The sequence below is a fragment of the Sporisorium graminicola genome, chromosome SGRAM_20, assembly GCF_005498985.1.
Source record: "Sporisorium graminicola strain CBS 10092 chromosome SGRAM_20, whole genome shotgun sequence".
In the NCBI taxonomy this organism is placed as follows: domain Eukaryota; kingdom Fungi; phylum Basidiomycota; class Ustilaginomycetes; order Ustilaginales; family Ustilaginaceae; genus Sporisorium; species Sporisorium graminicola.
Window position 1 is genome coordinate 551968 of NC_043729.1, and position 20776 is coordinate 572743.

Consider the following 20776-nt stretch of genomic DNA (forward strand, 5'->3'; position numbering starts at 1 on the left):
TCTCTCTCTCTGGCACGCAGTCGGCCGCGCTCTCTCTCTCATCCTGACTTCACTAACTTAATTGCCAGGGCCGGACTGGTCGAGTGTCGCTCGTTTGTCTGTGCGACGCCTCCGAATCAACTTCTCTCTCTCTCTCTCTCTCTTTCTTCCTCTCTCTCAGTGTCTCCCCTGTGCGAAGAAAGAACATGCTCCGATGTTTCCCTTTCACTCTGCAGCGACCAACGAAAAAAGCCTTGCGCTTCTAGGCCCCTCGGCATGGTCCTTCATTCGCTGCTTGATTCACTCACTCATGCGCCACTTCGTGCTCAAATGCGGCGTCGGAAGAGAAAAAGAACGACCAGCCCAAGTGTTTCCGCCAAAGAGCCAGAGACAAAGGGACAGACAAAGCAGGGAGGGGCCGAGCCAAGCTCTGTCTTTTCCCTTTCTGCTTTTCATTTTCTTCTTGGAGAGCCTGTGGTATTCCACAGAAGGTGATCGATTTCCGAAGTTTTGTATACTGGCGGAAGCTACAATATTGAATTGAGCCGAGAAAAAGTTTACATTGGCTAGTGTTGAAGTGGAAGTATTGTAGTCGCTGCTGGATCTTGATTTCAAAAGGTATTTGTAGTGCACTTTCAATTCGACTTATGGGAGCTCTGCTTCCGACACGCTTATGGGCAAGCAGGCGAGGCGTGGCACCTCACCAGCTCCTGGTTGGTACTGGAAGAAGGGAATGAGCCTCGCTGAGCACTTTCGAGGTGGAACCGGTCGGGTGACCACTACATCCGACACGGCCTCGACCCGGACCTCGTTGTAAATAGTCTTAGCGCCAGCTCTTCAGGACGTTGCCTGCGCTCGAGTCGAACGCAGGGGAAAAAAAGCTCCGGATTGTCGCTCTTGCGGCCTCTCGTGTCAGCGTCTGTCTAAGCGCAAGGAGGGCAACAAGGCGTCTTTGCGGTTTGATGTCAATCCGGAGTACAGGTTGATTACTCAGCGTTGCTAAGCGGACAACGTGAGATTTTTTGGGACCATAACCCAACTATCGCACGACAGCTGTTAGCGGTTTCGATAGACACTCGATAGGCGTCTTTTATCAGATCTCGTTCTGCTCGGCTGTTTCCGCACGACGCCCAGACCTGGCCCAGCGTCGAGCTAGCTTCTGAATGCTGGAAATGCCAAGGCCCACACGGACCCGACGGTGCTCACACGACCAAAGACCGAGACCGGGCCGCATACGCACACAGAAATGCCAAGTCGGGCGGTGCTGTTGACTTTGCGCGGCAGTGCTTGGTTCGGGTGCTTGGTGCTCTCCGCTGCTTATCACGAGGACTCCACTTGCGCATCGATTGGTCGTTCAGTTTTCTTGGTGCTCGCTCGTCCACCGGCATTCCGTGGTCATGACCAGCAAAATTTAAAAGCAAAACAAGAAACAAAATTATTCTCCTTCTGTGCGGCAGCACCCTTGAAGATACGTTTGGTCGCCGTGTGCCTTCCCAAGAATCGGAAGGCGCGAGCGAACCACAAGGTCTCGAGTCCGAGTTGTTTTCGTTTGCGTCAGAGGGATCTTCTGCCTACAGCTCGCTTGTGGTCGAATGGCATGCACTCGCGGTAGGCAGGGGCCAAAAGCATTTGGTGGAGTAGCAAAGTTGTCGCCCTTGGGCACCACCAAGTGCGTGCTACGGCCTTGACGGCGAGGCAGAAGTAGAGTTGCTGTAACAGCTGGAATGAAGTGTGCGCCGGGATCGAGCGGACCATGAGGGTTGGCTGCGCCATCGCCATCTTTAAGCTCAGATCTAGCTCTAGCATGATTCGCTGCTTCGTTTTGGGGTTTCTGCACGAAAATTCGCCGCACTCGTTGTTGCTCTTGCAGCCGTTGCCGACGGAGCAAAGTGGACAATCGGCCTCTGCTAAGTCTCGCGGCCGTTTCCCGACGACAGCGCTGCTCGCGTTGTAAATTTTAAATTCGAGACCGCCTTCCAGTAGCAGCAGCAGCAGCGAGCAGACACAGCCTCGACAAGGCTTTAATCATGGCCAGCGGCCGTCGTTATGCCTTTTGGTGAAATTTGGTTTTGAACCCCGCCGAGCCAAACAAGGCGGCGCAATCGCGGAGAGAGGCAAACTGAGAGCGCAGCAGCCATTCACGCAGACAAGCAAGCAACCAGCGAACGATCCACCAAGCCTTTCATGCCTCTTGGCCTCCATCACACCGCCTTGTTGCTTGCTCGCATTGGAAGCCAGCAGAGCACCAGCAGCAGCGTGTTTGTCGGCTGTCATCCGAGCTCTTTGGACACGCGGCCCCAAAAGTCCCTTGCCGGCGCAGCCGCCGCTGCTCGTTCCATTAGCGACGCTCTCTCTGCCTTTCGCACTGTTCTGGCTGGTCCAGATTCGGCCATTCTCTACTCCACCCCCATCGCCATCTTCTCCTACCTGCTGTCACTCGACACGTCCTGTCAATACCACCACATTCTCACGATCAACAACTCGGATCACATCGGCTCGACTCACGACCTCAACTTGCTCACCATTTGACAAACAACTTGCCCTGCTTCTGCGATCGACGCTATCCAACGCCAGCCCCTCGGCGATCTGTTCACTCCAAGAGCAGAGCTTCTGCAGCTGTCACTGGAACCCCTCTCAGCAAACGTAGATTGCTCGTTGCCCATCCGCCGCAACCACGCACATGAGCAAAAGACGCTTCTCCGACGTTGCCACCACCGTATTCCTCGTACATAAACAGCGTCATCCGCAGAGGAGAGGCTCCTGCCGGGCATACTCCACCTTTGCATCCACCAGTCCGCATCCCAGTCTCGAAGACGGCGTCCGCCAGGACGTCCAAATCATGGTGGCAGGCACGGCTGGGGCCCTGTCCGACGACCTCATCAAAACCACCCTCTCGTCTGACCTCTTCTTGCAGCAAGAGCCTCTCTCGCCGCGTGCAGACCCGGCTCGCTCCCGCTCCTCGTCAATCAAGTCCAAGTTGGAGTTCAGCGTTGCCTTGCCATCCTTGCCTGCGAGTCCGTCCCTTTGTCAGGCACTCGCATCGGCATCACATTACAATAGTCCGGTTGAGGTACGTTTGGCCAACGCTCTCTCCCTCCGCTCCGAAGCCAACTCTCCCAACGATGCCATCAGCCCCACAATATTCGGAAAAGATCATCGCCCATCCAAATCACCGACAAGAATGGCCGTGCCAACCATCTCTGCCAGTCCGGAAAAGGCGGCTCATGCCAGCTCTTCCGCACTCTCACCACCTGCCACCAACACATTCAGCAACAGCGACTTTTCCAGCGCAGCAGCGCAGCCATTGAGCATGTCTCCCTCTCCGGTCAACGGCGTCGCCGAGCCTCTTCCACAACGTCCGAATCGTCCGGGCCGGCCAACGCTCACGCGTCTCAACACGTCCGAGATGCTGCGTACACAGACCAGCTCCGCCCTCGAGCCGGCGCTCGCTCCCGCACGGCCCAACGGGAATCGCAGGTCGCCCACCGCTCTCAAATTACAGCTCGATACCTCGGTACCGCGCAGATCCGCTACGATGAGTAGCTATCCGCATGCCAATCGACCGAACCAGAGGGCAATGCTCCAACCGCCGCCGCCATTGCTCTCACCAGCCACGCCTGCTCGCACCGCTTCCATGACCGAGTTCCACGATGCGCCTGCGTCTGCATCAGGGTCTCGAAGCAGCGCAAACGCGCTCGAAGCTCGCACAGCAGATCCGCATCTCGCCAGAAGCAACTTTAGCTTTGAAGAGTTCGAATTTCAGATTTCCACCATCTTGCCGGATTTTCTCTACCTTGGACCCAACGTGCCTTCCGAACAGGCAGTCGACGAGCTCAAGGGACTGGGTGTGCGTCGCATCCTCAATGTAGCATGCGAAATCGACGAGCTTGGGCCGCTGCAGCTGCGCGATCGATTCGGGCGTTACCTCAAGCTGCCTATGCTCGACAGCGTGGAGGCCAAAGGGGTGCAGGACAGCATCGAGCAAGCCTGCTCTTTTCTGGACGATGCACGCCTACGCTCGGAGCCGGTGTACGTGCACTGCAAAGCGGGCAAGTCGCGATCCGTGACGATTGTCATCGCCTACCTGATCCACGCGCTTGGTTGGACCCTGCAGCGGTCGCACTCTTACGTGGCGGAGAGGAGAGCGGACATTTGTCCCAACATTGGGTTTGTCGCCGAGCTGATGCGATACGAGGAAAAGGAGCTCAAGCTGGCTCGGTCCACGGGTATCTATGGCGATCCCGCTCATGTTGCGGCGCAATCGACTCCAGCTTTGGTTCCAAGCATGAGCAACGATCAGCCGAAGGCTGCGGAGTCGGCGCCATCACTTGCATTGCACGCCGCCCGAGACGATGCTCACGCGCACCTCAACAGCATCAAGGACTCGAGTGCTGGGGCCACATTGTCGCAATCGTCTCCCGATCTTCTCTCGTCGCCTTTCAGTCAGGAGTAGGTGCAGAAGGCAGGAGTCAATCTGCATCATGAGACTGCCGAGACTGCCCCCGGCGCCCCGCACTTGACTCATACAGCTTCAAGACTGCACACTGCACCAAGCGGTAGAATGCAGTATTTCCATGGACATTCTTCTTCTCTCTCTCTCGCTCTCTCTCTCTCTCTCTCTCTCTCTCTCTCTCTCTCTCTCTCTGTTCCACCTCTCGTTGTCGATGTCACCCACCACATTCTCGTCCTCAGTCACAGGGCCGGCGCTCTGTTGTAATTCTATCTATCAACTTTACCTTGTGTTTTGTTCGAGTGTTTTTGGTCGTATCACCGACGGCTGCGCGTGAATCTGGAAAATGCGGCATGGACTGTTGGGCGACTCGAGGTCGAGCGATTGAGGCTTTGCACCCTGCGTTTGTTTTAGACGCGTGGACAGGAATGGGAGCGCTTGGTTGCGAGATCGCAGGCGGGAATGCAGGCGGGAACAGGCGTGTGCATTTACGGCCATGATGTCATGCGGTCTTGCGCTCTTGAGGTGTCGGATCGATTTCGGTCGGAGCGTGTTCGACCGCAGATGTTCGACGACAGCTTGAGATTACGAATCGCAAGCTTGTCGTGTGGCGCGAGAACATTTCGAAGCCGAGAAGCCGAAGCAAGACGGATTCCCGCTTTGAAATCAACCTGCCAGCGAGGCAGTCAGCCGTGTGGAGTGGATCGGCTCCAGCGTCCGACGAGCGACGAGGCTGTAAAGAAGCGCGGGGGAGAAAGCACCATGTGATCTCTTGGTCGGCCTGTAACCGCTCGCGAGGCTTCCTAAACACCCTGAGTCATGATTGCATCGCCCGCTTCCGATCGGCGCAGAATGACGAGAGGCACCAAGCAGAGACCCTGCAGGGTTTTCCATTTTTTATGTTTTATTTTGTCCCAATTGTGTGTCATCCTTTGTTCCGACAGCACAAGGGCAGCGAGGTTGATCTGAGAAGGTGGCGAGAACCGCGTAAAGGCGTGAGAAATGTCCAATTGCGCAGGAAACCAGGATGACCAATTGCAGGCTCGTCGGCGAGCGACGAACGATGTGCAGCTGGTGCGAGCTGGGCCAGCCGGTTGTTCGGCGTCTTGGTCAGTCAGCAGGTCTCCGTCCATCACCGTCCGCTTACGCTGAGCTCTGAATGCAGTGTGGTGCTTCCAGGTTGAGCGTGGCGTTCTATGTTTTATTCTGCTGAGCTTTGTGGTATCATTCGGCTATTGCTCTGCTGCTGCTGGGGTACGTCGTCGGTTGAGCGAGAATCGCCACTGTAGCGTGAGGGCGTGGCTGTCGTGCACAGCAGCGTTGCAGACATACATAAACCACAGAACTGCTCGGAGCCACTACTGCCTTACCCTCCTGACCACAGACTCTTCCTCTCATTATCACTTTGTCTCTGTCTCATCACCATCACCATCATGTCATCTACAACAACCGGCCTGGCCGTACGCTCGTTCCAAGAGGACACGGACGACAACCCGGGCACCTACTCCACCTCGAACGGTGTCGCTGTGCCGCACGCCTACGAAGCGCAGCGCGTGGGACGCGAAGGTCCGCTGCTGCTGCAGGACTTCCACCTGATCGATGTGCTCTCGCACTTTGACCGGGAGCGCATTCCCGAGCGTGTTGTGCATGCCAAGGGTGGCGGCGCACACGGTGTGTACCGCACCACGCACCCTATCCCGGATCTGTGCCTCAACAAGCTGTTTGGTTCCAAGACTGAATGCCCCATCACTACGCGATTCTCGACCGTCGGTGGTGAGTCTGGCTCGCCCGATTGCGCGCGAGACCCGCGCGGGTTCTCGATCAAGTTCCGCACCGAGGACGGTAACATGGACTGGGTGTTCAACAACACTCCGGTCTTCTTCATCCGAGACCCGGCGAAGTTCCCTCACTTTATCCACACGCAGAAGCGCGACCCGCAGACGCACCTGACGCACTCGGACGACTCGATCCACTTCTGGGACTACATGGGCAGCAACCCAGAGTCAGTGCACCAGTTCCTCTACCTCATGGGCCCGCGCGGCATCCCTGCTAGCTGGCGACACATGCAGGGCTACTCGGGTCACACCTTCAAGTTTGTCAACAAGGAGGGCAAGTGGCGTTATGTGCAGATCCACGTGCTGTCGCAGCAGGGGACCAAGAACCTGACCAACGACGAGGCGGCGGCGCAGTCACCGGACGCGCACCAGAAGGATCTGTTCGAGGCGATCGAGCGTGGTGAGTTCCCCAAGTGGGACGTCAAGTACCAGGTGATGGAGGCCGATGAGGCGCCGAGCTCGGGCGTCAATGTGAACGACCTGACCAAGGTGTGGCCGCGCGACAAGTTCCCGCTGCACCCGCTGGGCGAGATCGAGCTGAACAAGAACGTCGCCAACTACTTTGCCGAGATCGAGCAGATTGCGTTCAACCCTGCGCACCTCATCCCCGGTATGGAGCCGTCCAACGACCCGGTGCTCCAGTCGCGCCTCTTCTCGTACCCGGACACACACCGCCACCGCATCGGCGTCAACTACCAACAGCTCCCCGTCAACCAGGCGCACCCCTCCCACAAGCCCACCAACTTCCAGCGCGACGGCAGCATGGCGTTTTACAACCAAGGCCCACGTCCCAACTACATCTCCTCGATCGCGCCGCCCGAGTTCCGCGCACGCAAGGTGGACATCGACAGCGTCCACGGCGACTACGAGGGCAACGCGATCGCGTACCTCTCCGGTGTCCAGGAGGAAGACTTCGTCCAGCCCAGGGCCATGTGGACCAAGGTCTTCTCCGAGGAGGACAGGAAGCAGACGATCGGCAACATCTCGGGCCACATGTCGACGTGCAAGGACAAGGATGTGCTCAAGCGCGCAATCAGCGTCTGGCACCAGGTCGACGCAGAGCTGGCTGAGAAGATTGCCGAACCGCTCGGCCTCAAGGGAAAGTACAAGACCGACCTCCGAGACGAGGTGTTCAACGGTAGTCACAACTTCTTGGGCCGCAAGCTCGGCCAAGACGCAGGTGCTGCTACCCAGTGGAGCCGTGCGGATCAGAAGCTCAAGGCCAAGGAGCCGGTGTACGGCCTCAGCTCGAACGAACACGGTCTCGTGAACGGTAGCAAGACGAGTGCTTCCGTTGTCTAGCTTGTTGACCTGCCCTCTTTAAATATTCGCTCGTGTAATCTCAATCAACGTTGTTCATCGTATCGAAGATTCTCACTCGTGAAGCTATCAGCATTGTGCTTTATGATCGCGAATAACTTAGACGACTCGCACTGTCCGGAAAGTCTGCTGAATGACCAAACACGCGAGGGTCCACGGTGCAACCTGTCGACAAGGTCTCTGATCAACACTCCGGATCAATCAATTGGTAGCCACTCATAGCACCCGTTACACTCGACGCGCGAGGCAGACAGAACCGGCTTGAGTGTTGCGACAGACAGTCAGGAAGGAGAACGCCAGCTGTATTAAGATCGAGTAGTGACAGATGAGGAAGTGACCGTTCGAGGCGGCGCACGTTTGATATACGGAACGGGAGAGGCTAGACTAGCCAACGAAGTTCGCCCTACAGATGACGCACCTTTACGATTCGAGACACCGCTAGATGGAGCAGTCAAAGGCGAGAGTTCCCGCTCTCGTGGCAGCTTCATTTCTCGATGCACAGCTCGTTTAGAGCTCGTCAGTAAACCTTTATCTGCCGAGTGTGAGCTGCTGTCCAACTCTCGAGGGTCTGAGAAGGGCGATAGCAGATAGCTTTCTTGCAGATGGAGTCGGCGTTGGCGTTGATCAGGCGATGCGAGTGTACGAGAAAGCTGCTCTTGAGCCTCTTGTTGAACTTTGATCATGTCATGATTGGTCAAGTTGTTGTATTCGTACTGAAGCGGATGAACTGAAGCGTTGCCGCGATTCGATGTACGGGATTGCAGATCCAAGTCTGGCTGCGGAGTGGCCTTCCATGAGCCGTCCGATCGTTTGTCGTCACCTGGCTTGACGAGAACACGAATCCCGAACTCCATCAGCGTGCCTGCTTGAACGTGAGGTGCCATCTTGGGCTCAGTCAGCTCGAAGCTGATCTCAAAGTTAGGTACACTGACGCCAGGGTTACGAAGAGGTGCCGTCGCCTCGCTACTGGTATCCAGGCGCGCTTGCGGATGTGCATTGGAGCGTTCAGCCGTTGACCTGGATTCGACTCGATGACGACCAACGGGTGTCTGGAACGGAGGCATTGGGGTTAATTGTGCGTGCTTCTTCGTAATTTGGGTTCGAGATGCATGTCGTTCGGACTGGCTTCGAACACGAGAGTGGGTGCGTGTGGGAGACTCGGTCGTCACAAGTGCAGGACTTGTCCGATCTACTTCATGCTCTGCGTTCGAAACGGAAACCGTCTGGCTTCTTGAGCGACCATTTGCGGTCAACAGTGGCCGTAGAGCGGGAGCTGCGGTGACATTTGTTCCTTCGGTCAAGACCGAGTTGGCAGGATTACTGGCTTCCGGAGTCCAGAGCTCCGAAACGACCGTGAGTGGTGAAGTGCTGGTCACACTGGCTTCTGGATGTCTTTGCGAACTGAAGGGAGATGGAGATCCTTGTAGCCTGAAAGGCCGCATCGAGACCGTTTGTGCGTGGGGTTGTGTTGCATCGATAGACTGCATGAAAATGACGGGAGCTGCCTGCGCTTGGCGTGAAACCAAGCTTTGCCCATCTCTGTCTCGAGTGCGTAAGGTCTCTCGAGGCTCATCTGCGTCCATCTCAGTCCCGGAAAAATCTGACTCGAGTCGCGGCGCTTGAGTCCTCAGAGCATCCATGGAGCGAAAACTGAGTCTCGCAGGCTCTTTTGAGATTGGGATGTGAGAGTCGAGATGACGAAGTCGTCGGCGAGGCGGCGATGACGCTGGTCGCTGCTGTTTCTCATGAAGATGTGACCGATGAGTGATCCTGCCAACTTGTCGAGTGGTGTCGTTTACCCGGCCGGGCTCTGCATCAGGTCGGAGTCGCATCAGAGGGCGGATCAGACTCGTAGAAGGCTTGCTGGGGAAGCCGTCAGGCTCTATGCGCTGCAACTTGCCCAGATTCGGGTGTGGATTACGACGAGGAGTGCTGTGTACCATAAAGTCCGACATTCGTCTGAGAGTCATCCGCTGGCATGTGGAGACTGCAGCGACCTCATCATCTTCGCTCGACACCCTGCTATCGACCCAGTCCTTGACCATTCGGGTAATGCGACGCTTCCCCGGACCGAGAGCCGTGGCCTGACCTGGCTCGAGGTCATTGGTGCGCGACCAGGAGCATAGAGCTTTGTTGAAAATGCCAGCACTTTCGCCTTCGATGCCTTCATAAGGTCGTTCTTTCGGGGGCCGAGGCGAGACTTCCTTCTCTCCTGCGCTTGAAAGGTAATCCTTGCGGGCAGAGAGCAGCTCCAAGCTTGCTCTGCATGACGTTTTCGGACTCTTGTGGGCGAGCTGTGGTATCTTGAGACGACCGGGTATCCGTTTGGCGTCTTTGACTACGTGCTGGCGATGCCCAACAACACGTTGAGAGTATGATCGGGTGCTGATTGGTCCTGCATCGAGGCTTTCACTGGTTCTGTGTTGCCTCGTTCTGCTTTCAAGGCTGTTAGCCACTTCGACTGTGCTGCCATAGTCTCCCTTGACTCCCGGAACAGAGTCGTTGCGCTGCTTGTTGTGGGTGATCTGATCGTCTCGAGCTTCTGAACGTAGTGGGAACTCGTCCAGATTGCGAGCGCCGGATTGCCCGGTGATAGAAAAGCCTTGCTTGATCTCATACGGAGCCGACGCTGCTGCCGCATCTGACTGATTATCGTCTGTTGCTGAGACTTGGTCAAGCATGTCTTGATGGGGGCCTGAAGGCTCATTTGTGACTCGTCCGGGCTCGTTCATTGTCGATTTGATCCAAGAAGCAGTTCGTTCGAAGAGGAATTCTTGCAAACTTGTGTCATCCGTGACGCCACCGGGCATAGCAGCCATGTCGATCAAATCAAGCAGCACCTCATCCTCTTGAGCTGTCTGTTGATCTAGAGGCCAGTTGTCCAGCCCATCGCGCTGGTGCTCCAGCGAGTCACGCTGAGCTTGATTCGCATCTGCGGTGAACTGGTGTTGCGGGAGCGCTTCGCTCAAACAGTCTGATCTGAGGGACTGGCGGTCCTCGAGTGAACGCGATGGAGTGCTAGGATCTCGAATTCTCTCCAAGTTCGGAGCGACTTGGTCTACGCTTGCGTCGACACGAAACAAAGACAAACTCTCTTTGTTCCCGATGCCAGATACTTCCTCCCGTGTGTATTGCCGTTCCTCGCCGATCTTGCTTGTGGCCGCAGCGCCAGATTCGCTGCTAGTCGAATTGGATTGGCAGCTCCGACATCGTTGAAAAACCAGTTCATTGCCCTCCAGACTGAGTCCAGCATTCGGACTCGTCAAGTTAGGGAAGCTCGGGGGTGAAGTAGCTGCGCTCTCGTTTCTCGACTTGTCTGGTGACGAGCGCGGAATCGGCAGCGCACGAGTCAAATTTGAAGCGTTTCCCTTGGAATTGATAGCAACCGGCGAAAGAGCGTGTTCCGAAGAGCTCAGGGCCGAAGTTGAGGCATCCCAAGGTTGTGAGCCTCGACTGGCCACATCGAATATTGTTGGTGAACCAGCGAATACTTCCTTGGCTACATCTCCTTCCCGTTCATCAGGATGAACCAGAGCGCTGTGGGGCGAGGTCAGAGCCTGAGTGAGAGCTTTCAGCGAAGCCGCGGGTATCGTTAGAGGTGGCGATAAGAGGCTGTCGTGATCGAATAGGGGAGCACTCAAAACGGACACAGGAAATAGCGATCCATCCTGTTGTTCGAGACTTTTTTCCTGGACGCCTTGCAATGTTGGAAGAGCCAATGACAGGCAGAATGGACTAGACTCTGTAGACTCTTGCAGGCCGGAGGAAGCCCGAGTAGGAACAGTTCCGCTTTCTACCATAGGCGAGACAGCGTTCTGGTCGGCGACTGCGATGGACGATCTCTGCCGTAGGTTGGATGAAGGTGGTGCATGCAATTCTTGTTCTGTCGATGGAACATCTGATGGGGTTGAAGCCTGCGTACAAGGTGCGTCCTGCAAGGCCTCGAGGTTGGAGTTATGCGGAGCTATCCCCTTGTCTGCGGGAGATTTGGCGAGCCCGGAGGAGATGCCAGGGCTGGTCGACACCAGAGCTTCTGTTGCTAAGGGGGCCAAGCCTGAGGGTGAGTATGCTGTTTCGCTCGCCTCGTTCTCCGAGCGCAGTGGTGTCTGCGCAGAATCCAGCTGCTGGAATGGAGTTGAACCGGCGTCGTCTGTCAAGCTGGAAAAGAGGTGAACGGCTTTTGCGACCTTGCTGGCTTTGTTGGAGAAGTCGCGAGGTGAGCTCGAAGCCTTGGTAGAGGTCGGTGAGCTGGCAAAAGGAGACGAGCGAAGCCTGTTGAAAACAACATGAGATGATGGCTTGGGACCAGGTGACGGTGACGGAGGGATCGCGATGATGTGGGACGATTGGGCCAGTGTCAGGCGAGGCACTCTAGACCGGGTGCCGACAAAGAAGTTGGCTGCTGTTTGGGGCAACTTGCGAGCCGCCGAAGCTCGATCTCCGTCCATGTGGAAGAGGTGAGAGCTGAAGCCAGATTGAGCCCGGTGAATCGCATTTGTGGAATGCTTGACTGAGAGAGAAGCAGGAGCAGGGCGTCGTTGCTCAGGTGAACATGTGCATTCTCGCTCGTTGACAATGATGGAGCCGGACAATCGAGAGATTCGGATCAACCGGGAGAATGGGTGGTAGGTTACAGTAGTCAACTCAGCAGGGCGTAACTTAGCACGGAAGCACCGTTGCCATGCACGAGTGTTGCCACAGAGCGAGGCTTGGCTTCACAACGTGTTCTCTCACTCAAAGAGCTGCATCTCGAGATGTGATCTTGTAGAGGAGAGGAGAAGCAGGTCTTCTGAAATCACATTTGTCGGAGCGCACGCCTACTGAAAAAAGATTGCCTGCGTGCTGTCCAACATGGCGTGGTCCTCGGTCCTCGGCCCTCTGAAAGGGCTTGAGCATTGCGTTTCTGAGAATTTCGTGCAGATCACGGCCCCGCGCTTGATGCACTGACCCACTGTGCAAGCACGATGCAGACCGATCTGCGGCTCGCGTGATATGATATACGGAGCGTTCTTGTCGAGAGATCATATTGACGACGCCGCCGCTTTGTCTAGCTGTCGCTGTTCCTCTTCGGCTTCGAAGGCTTTCACCAGCCGCTCTCCTAGCTTGCGAATGACAGGATCTATGGTTTGTACGAAAAAAAGTTGGTATCTTCGTCAGTCAAGCGAGGTCCTGCAACCCAGTGCATGCATTCGGGTTGCTAGGCAAGAGACCAAGCTTACCTTGTGGTCTCAAATCCAGCGCAATATCTACATCTCTGGCTGCAAGCTGGTTTCTTCCCAGCTCGAGGTAAGCCTCGGCCCGTCGATACAGCGCTTTGAGGTTCTCCGGTGCGAGAGCCAATGCCTTTGTAGCCGCGTAGATGGCTTTCTCCCACTTGCTTTGCCGAAGATAGCATGCGGCCATGTTGTTGTAGACAGCGCTCGTGATACCTGCAGCACGATCGTTCTCTGCATCCGTGGAACGGGCGCCATATAATGTAGCAAAGGAGTTGATACCGGCGCAGTACAGTAAAGACTGTTGAAACGAGCACGAGAGGTCAGCCGTCTGCGACGAGAGGATCATCTGGACATCAGCTCAGACTTACATGATGCCACTTGTTGAGCGCTTCAGCCAGGTCTCCTTGCTCGAAAGCTTTGTTTCCGAGTGCTTTAAGGTCTTCGGCTTTCGAGAGCTGCTCGTCAATCGTCATCTTGCGATTCGAGCCTGAACTAGGTGTGCAGCTTGACGCAGCATTGCTGCTCTTGAGCGCCTCTAACTCGCTGCTCATCGTCGTCGCCGTGCTCCACAGTCGTATCAGTTCGGCGATGATTTACGGAAAGCACTTACTGGTGAAGGAGGAAAGCTCGTGAATCGATGTGCTTCGAATCGCGTCCAGCAAAGGATTCCGAGTTCCGCGATTATCGACTTCATCGATCGGGTTGACGAGCGGACAAATGTTCGTGATGGCCACCTTCAAGATGATGGAAGTGCTCGACTTCGCATGGGCTCGACACATGCATTCGGCTTGTCCAATTGTACTCGTATGAAAAAGGCTCCACAGTCAACGTTATCGCCCGATTCTTTTGTCTTGCAAGCCCATCTTGTTTGTTCACGTTTGCCATTCCAAACATCGCCGCAGTACGGCCGACCGCTCTGCGCAGCCGAAGCAAAGGTCCTACGAACAGAACCGTAATGCTGCTCTCTTTGCACTTTGTTGGTGATTGGCGGACACCTTATGCGGACACAGGAAAGGAGAGCTCGAAATTGGCCGTCCTTTTTTCACGCTGCACGACTTTTCACGTACCAATATGCTCGGTTGCTTAGGACCGCCAGGAGTCATCTGCCTGCCACGTTTCGATAGATGCAGACGCCCCACTGCTTCTCGGCGCTCGTTCTCTGTCTTCGTTGACAGGACGGAAATGCGGTGAGGCTTTACCCCGCATTCTTCGTTTCGCAAGAATGCAGGTGTTGTCTCGATACTGCACCACCAGCCTCCAACGCCCCCTCCCTCCCCTGCCGCTAGACCAATGTGCGCCATGATATCAAACCAACAAGAACGCCCCGCAACCTCGCTTACGTCCTCTTTCGATGTCCCTTCGCAGCAATCTAATCGCGATCGTCCCGCATCGTGACTCGACAAGCCCACGATAGCAAGCTTCCGCCCGCATTCTTCCGAGTCTCCATCGAGCAAGCAGCTTAGCTGGTCTTTCAACTCGGCTTAGAGCTCGTTGATGTTGATTTTGCTCTTGATCATAGCAGTTTCGACTAGCGTGACGAGAGTGCAACACCCTGCCGTGGCTTGACCGACGACGAAATTTGCCTCACCGACGCACGTCTGCTTTCGGAAGGCTCCGGAAGGGTCTTCTCTGTCGGCAACGGTGCGTCGGAAGTCCTTTTTCTTTGTTTTTCTTCTCACGTATCGTAGATAAAGTGGTGACCCTTTGCGATCTCTCCTGAGTCACTTTCTTTCGAGCGTATCGCCTTTGTTACTGGACATGGAGGTACTGCTGTTAAGCCAATATCAGAGTGAGATGGTAGCTGTTAGCTTCTGAACAGTAATCCGAATGCTCTTGTTCTGGCCCATGGATTCTCTTCGGTGGTGTCTTCATTGATGTTTAATCAATTTAATCTTTTTATTTCTATTTTCTTCCCGTGATGTCTTTGGGAACGGAAAAAAGAAGAGCCAAGTGACCAACAACAGCATTGCAGAGTCAGCTTCGGCAGAAGATTTGGGGAAGAGTGTCTGTACCAGAATACTGCGCGCAACTCACAGCAAAACCACCGAGCTGCTCTACCAGACCGACGACCTCATAAACACACCCACACCCACAGGCACTTATAAGAGACCACGCCGCCTCATCAGTACTGCTCTGCTTCTCTTCCCACCATCACTTTCCCCCTTCTTCCAAGCTGCTGTTCCGAAAGACCTTTGCAGCTTCGCTCGCCTTCATTGTGGCTTACACGGTTGGCACCTTTCTCAACTCCAGGCTCGATCGACACCCAAATTCTCCTTCGCCCTCCCACACAATGGTGCCATCCGTCTCTGACGTGCGAGACGCCATCGCTTCGATGATCGTCAGCAAGGAAGCCAAAGTCACGCCCGACGACAAGACTACTGAAGATCCTCGCGACTCGAACCTCCACCGCGCCATTCATACGCACCCGTACGGTGGTGCTGCCAACCTTCGAGATGTCTTTACCAACCAAGGTGAGTTTGTTGCTGCTTTCCCTATTCGAGGCTAGGGCTTGTCGAGTTCAGAGTGTTCGTGCTGCTGCCGTCGCGGTTCGGTCGTGCGTTCTCGGAAGACACGGAGGGGAAGATGAAGACTGGGCAGAGGGGTTTGGTTTTTTTTTGACCGGTCCGGTCATCCGCGGGTTGGCGAAACGAACGACTTTGCCAAACACTGCGAGTTGATTGGAGGCTGCACAGCACTCAATCCCGGCCCTTTTGTTAAATTCATCCACCGTGGACCTTCCGACCTTCTCCGCCGGGAATGGACGGAGGCACAAGTGTGGAGAGATGCAGCGTCGGCAGCGTCGACAAAGGAGCTGATTGGCCGTACAGACCCTCTCCGCATGTCGGAAGGCCAAAAAAGAGCTGCCTGCATGCACAGCAGGAAACTTCGTGACGAGCACGAGCACCTCGGTGATTTTTTTTGGCCGTATTGCGACCTCGTGCGGGGGAGCTGCATCTCGGTGTTGGCTCGCCTTGTCGGTCATTTCCAGCCCGCTCTCAACATTCGCTCTGGCTCGGAAAGCAGCGTCCCCTGATTGGGGGGCGGGCGAGCAGGCGCTGTGTCGCTCCAGGCTTGTCGGTTGGCTGGACCGTGCGCTCGACTCGGACTCGCGGAAGAGCAGCGTCGTGTGGTTCGACATTTTCTTTTTCGCCAGAGATCTGCAGCTCGAATCTGGACCAACGCTGTTGTTGCTTCTTGTGCTACCTGCTACTGCCTCTATTAGCACCCCGACGCTCAGATCAGCCTGGACGAGCCATATTTGACTCAACAGTCAAGAGTCTCGTGATGCGATCTGGCTCCCACCACACCACGGCACTCCTTCCCAACACTAAAAAGTGTGTGTCTCAAAATGCACTATGCAGTTTGGGTTTGCAGTTTGGTTGGCGTTTCATTTTTTTGGTCCCAATTTTCCGTTTTCCACGCGACTTTGCCCGAGATTCTTGGAATGATTTTCTTTTGGAGTCATCGAGTCAGGCAGGTCACGCGCACTCACCCGAGGTGGCGCTTGCCCGCAAAGAGCAATTTGACGTTCCGACGGTTCTAACTGCCCCGCTCGTTGAAAGACCCTTGCACGCGAGAGGGTTGCTTGCAATCTTCTCAAGTCTCTGCTTCGTTGCTCCTTTGAACGGCGTACTTGATCTTCCCACCACACCAACTCCTTCGATTGCGTGTGGACTGTAACGAGCAGTTAAAGCTTTCTCTCGCTCGCTCTGCTTCCAGCACAGTCAACGTGTCTGCTTTCTGTCGCAGAATTTGCATTCAGCCTCGCCTGCTTCCGTTTCGCGCCCGCAGAGCATGCTTCGCTCGTCGAATCGACCCGTCGCAGCCAGCCTCCGCTGTGCTGCGGCGGAATGGATTTCGTTCGCAACATCGGCACAAGCCATTGCAGGCCCATCAGCCGGCCGTCGCACCTCGTCCACACCTTTCCACTCTGACTCGGCACCGCGGCAACGCTCCTCACTTCGCAAACCGCCCCATGCCTCCTTCTCGACCTCCGCCGCCGCCTCCCAATTGAGCCCGCTCGCTGACCATCGCATCATCTCTGATCCTTTCCCCAATCAAGACACCGGATTTACCTACGAGAAGCGCGACCAGCTCGGTCTGCGTGGACTGCTCCCCCCCGCCAAGCAGAGCCTCAACACGCAGGTGCTGCGTGTGCTCCACCAACTGCGCAGCAAGGCGACGCCGCTCGAGAAGCATGTCATGCTCGCCTCGCTGCGTCAGACCAACACGCGTCTGTACTATGCCACCATCTTGGCTAACAAAGAGGAGATCCTGCCGTTGATCTACACGCCGACCGTCGGCGAGGCCTGCCAAAAATTTTCGCACATCTATCGTCGACCGGAGGGCCTGTCGATTTCGTTGGAGGACAAGGGCAAGGTGGCGGCGATCGTCGAGAACTGGCCCGTGCCTGCGGGTTCGCCAAGGATTGCGGTGATCACGGATGGGTCGAGGATCTTGGGTCTGGGCGATCTGGGGTGGAATGGGCAGGGCATTTCGATTGGTAAGTTGTCGCTGTACGTCGCCGGTGCGGGTATCCACCCGAGGGCGACGCTGCCGATCGTGGTCGATCTGGGCACGAATAACAAGAAGATCCTCGAGGACCCGCTCTATTTGGGTCTGCGCCGCGAGCGCGCCAGCACGGAAGAGTACATCGAGTTCATGGACGAGGTCATGCACGCTCTGCACTCAAGATACCCGAACCTGATCATCCAGTTCGAGGACTTCACCTCAGAGAACGCCTTCCGCTTCCTCGAGCGCTACCAGGACAAGTACCCGATGTTTAACGATGACATCCAGGGCACGGGCAGTGTCATCCTTGCCGGCTTCACCAACGCCGCCCGCATCGCGAGCAAGGAGAGCGGCCGACCGCTGCACGACCACCGCATCCTCATGGCGGGTGCGGGCTCCGCTGCCGTCGGTGTCGGCAAGCAGCTCATGTCGTTCTTCACCCGCCAGGGTCTGTCGGAGGACGAAGCACGCGAGCGCATCTTCATCACGGACTCCAAGGGCCTCGTGACCAAGGATCGCGGCGACAAGCTCGCCGAACACAAGGTGTTCTTCGCACGCGACGATAACGCCGGCAAGCAGATCAAAGACCTCGCCGAGATCATCGACTACGTCAAGCCCACCGCCATCCTGGGATTGTCGACGATCAAGGGCACCTTTGACGAAAACGTCATCCGCAAGATGGCGACGCTCAACAAGCGACCGATCATCTTCCCGCTGTCCAACCCGACCGACAATTCGGAGTGCACGTTCGAGGAGGCGGTGCGCTACACCGAGGGCCGCGTGCTCTTTGCTGCCGGCTCGCCCTTCCCCGAGATCGACGCCGGTGCGTCGCCCACGGGCACACGCATGATTCCCGGTCAGGGCAACAACTTCCTCGTCTTCCCCGGTATCGGTCTCTGCGCTGCGCTGTGCAAGGCCGCACGGGTGACCAACGAGATGATCACCGAATCGGCGCTCGCGCTCTCGGACGCGCTCAACGACAACGAACGCGCAGAGGGCCGACTGTACCCGAATACCGAGCGCATCCGCGAGATCTCGCGCGACATCGCCGTGAGGTGCATCCAGATGGCCAACAAGCAAGGGGTGACGCGCGATGGTGGTAAGACGGCGGCGATGGACGAAGAGGAGCTGCGCGAGTGGGTGAATGGCGAGATGTGGTGGCCCAAGTACGACTCTTCGGAGGACGCTTGAGGGGCGCTCGAAGACGTCTCTCACAAAAGGAGATGGGATTACCTATCTCGCTCTATAGTCAGATTCATTGGCGGCTTTGTACATTCTCGGCAGAGGGGTTCTTTGTCATCCGACACGTTACATAAGTCTTGTAAAAATGCATTGCGACCAAGTCTCAACGTCATTCAGCGATTCATAAGTTAAGTCACATGCAACACACTCTGCTCTCTCGTGTGTGTGAGTATGTAAGGGGGGTGATAACTTATTACTGAACCAGCTGCTTCGACTTGAGACCGAACGCGGTACGAGAAAACGCGAGTGCAAGACACTCTAAAGCGCAAGACCAATCTGCGGTTCCTGTTCGACAGGCACCGGTCGTCTCGTCACTCGAAACTGACCCGTCCCCTGTGCCGGTGTGCCGTAGCTCGACATCAAGGCAGACTGCCTCCTCTCCACTCCCGCATCGCCTGCCCTTGGTTCATCCTCCTCGACGATCTGGCCGATGTCGTATGCACTCATCGAATTCCTCGGCATCGTCGCGGAACCGGTCGAGAAGTTGGGGGAGGGTTTGCGCGACACGATGGCATAGACTTTGCTGCTACGGCGAGGGGGTGGGTTGGGTGCCGAAAGCGGAGTGGGTGTGCGCGTGGTGTCGAGCGAGTGTCGGGCTAGGCGTCGAGTGGGGACGTCGGGTTGGACTGCGCCGTTGATGTTGGTTGCTGAAGTTGCAGCGGCTGGTGCGGTGGACGAACTGGATGCGTTATGCTTGCTGCGCCGCCTGCGAACCAGGTCGGAGAATGACTTGGAGCGGGCGGGTGGCACGACTTGGTTCGTCACCTCCGAGGGCAGTGCGGGAGCCGGCGTGGGGAGTGCAGTCGACTTCGTGGCGCTGCTCGCGCCATCAGCAGGTTCGCGAGCTAGATCAAGATTAGAGCGCGACCGGCTAAATCGACCGAACGTCAGGAATCCGAACCTGTGCTTATTCCTTTCCTTGTCCTGTTTTCCACTTCGCATCGAGCCGTACGCACCGCCATTGGGCACCGATGCCTCGGTCATGTCCAAACACGACTTCGAAACGGCACGGCTAGCAGCGGGCTGAACGTATGTTGCGGTCATCGACGACGTACTTGGTACAGGTTGCGGCTCGAATGGGTAAAAGCAGCCCGCCTCACAGCAGACGCATGGACACTGTTCCTTGCTGAATGGCTTCAGGTCTGTGCCCACCGGGTCCGGGAAACGCGTGACTTGGGTCAGCGTCGTAAAGATTTCTTCCGTGATGCTTCCCGTAGGATCATAGTTATCGGTCAGCTTCTCGCGCAGTGTCTGGCGCAGCTCCTCCTCGTGTCTCTTGAGCAATTCCTGCACGTTGAAACCTGCCGCTTCCACGCCGTCTTTCCGCTCTTCAGAGTAAGCGTACGGACGATTGACACGGTCACTCGCACGCAACACGGCGGTGGGCGGGAAAATCGTATCGATCACCACGCGGTCTGCAGTGACACTAACGGCGGTCTGGATCTCCGTGGTCGGCACAAAGTTGACCAGCGTCGGATGCTCGACCACCAGCGCCTTGCCGTGTCTGGTGTGGTGGATCGTCTCGTACTCGATCTCCGGCGAGGTAGGCGGCGAAGAAGCAGCGTCGGCGTCAGCGTCATCCAAACCAGGAGGTTCGACCGAGGACGTCAAAGATTCGACCGACTTGGTGGCACCGTTGTTGTTGTTGATGGTGGTGGTGGTAGTGGTTGTGGTGTTAGTAAAGTGGTCGAGAACAGTATGATAAGAGGAGGCTCGTGAAGTGGCTCGCGGTGGCAGCCAGATCTGCGCATCTTGAAGCCGTGGTGCAGCCTGCATCGTAGCAGATGTGACCAAGACGGTAGACTGTCGAGATCGAGAGCGGGGGTGGACTGGGATGTGAAGTCGTGACAAAGGTGCGGGAGACGGTTAAGGTATGGTACCTTGCAGTCCTTGGTCAGTTCTGAGATGGGCGGGTTGGTCGTCAACAGGAAGAGAAGGCAAAGCGTCCTTTAAGGGTACTTTGGTGCGTGTTCAGTGCAAGGGGGTTTACCGACCTTGCCTCACTCGCTCGCTGTGCCTAGGTGGAGGCAGAGATACTCTCAGAGGCTTTTGTAGCTCGCAAAATATCCTCATACAAGCGGGCCCCGCCCTCAAGCCACCCAACGCTTACCGTTGTTCCACAGCAGGCGTGAGCAGCTGCCTGTCTGCTGTACGACATCATGCACAACATCATTTGGCACAGAGGCAAGAGAGAAAACGGCCTCACGCAGAGCAGGCGTGGA

The 20776-nt window shown here is 56.3% G+C and overlaps 6 protein-coding genes across 6 annotated transcripts; 4 read left to right on the forward strand and 2 right to left on the reverse strand.

Moving 5' to 3' along the window:
• Positions 1–2659: 2659 nt before the first annotated feature.
• Positions 2660–4432, forward strand: EX895_003375 (uncharacterized protein; the record flags this gene model as incomplete). Its single annotated transcript, XM_029883973.1, has 1 exon — positions 2660–4432. The coding sequence occupies one exon, from the start codon at positions 2660–2662 to the stop codon at positions 4430–4432; it is 1773 nt and encodes a 590-aa protein (XP_029739779.1).
• A 2762-nt stretch (positions 4433–7194) lies between these two features.
• Positions 7195–7566, forward strand: EX895_003376 (uncharacterized protein; the record flags this gene model as incomplete). Its single annotated transcript, XM_029883974.1, has 1 exon — positions 7195–7566. One exon carries the CDS (start codon positions 7195–7197, stop codon positions 7564–7566), a length of 372 nt encoding a protein of 123 aa, XP_029739780.1.
• Positions 7567–12605: 5039 nt separating this feature from the next.
• Positions 12606–13273, reverse strand: EX895_003377 (uncharacterized protein; the record flags this gene model as incomplete). Its single annotated transcript, XM_029883975.1, has 3 exons — positions 12606–12703; positions 12804–13098; positions 13169–13273. 3 exons carry the CDS (start codon positions 13271–13273, stop codon positions 12606–12608), a joined length of 498 nt encoding a protein of 165 aa, XP_029739781.1.
• Positions 13274–15090: 1817 nt separating this feature from the next.
• Positions 15091–15306, forward strand: EX895_003378 (uncharacterized protein; the record flags this gene model as incomplete). Its single annotated transcript, XM_029883976.1, has 1 exon — positions 15091–15306. One exon carries the CDS (start codon positions 15091–15093, stop codon positions 15304–15306), a length of 216 nt encoding a protein of 71 aa, XP_029739782.1.
• A 1289-nt stretch (positions 15307–16595) lies between these two features.
• Positions 16596–18503, forward strand: EX895_003379 (uncharacterized protein; the record flags this gene model as incomplete). Its single annotated transcript, XM_029883977.1, has 1 exon — positions 16596–18503. The coding sequence occupies one exon, from the start codon at positions 16596–16598 to the stop codon at positions 18501–18503; it is 1908 nt and encodes a 635-aa protein (XP_029739783.1).
• Positions 18504–18812: 309 nt separating this feature from the next.
• On the reverse strand, positions 18813–20330 carry EX895_003380 (uncharacterized protein; the record flags this gene model as incomplete). Its single annotated transcript, XM_029883978.1, has 1 exon — positions 18813–20330. One exon carries the CDS (start codon positions 20328–20330, stop codon positions 18813–18815), a length of 1518 nt encoding a protein of 505 aa, XP_029739784.1.
• Between the last annotated feature and the right edge of the window lie 446 nt (positions 20331–20776).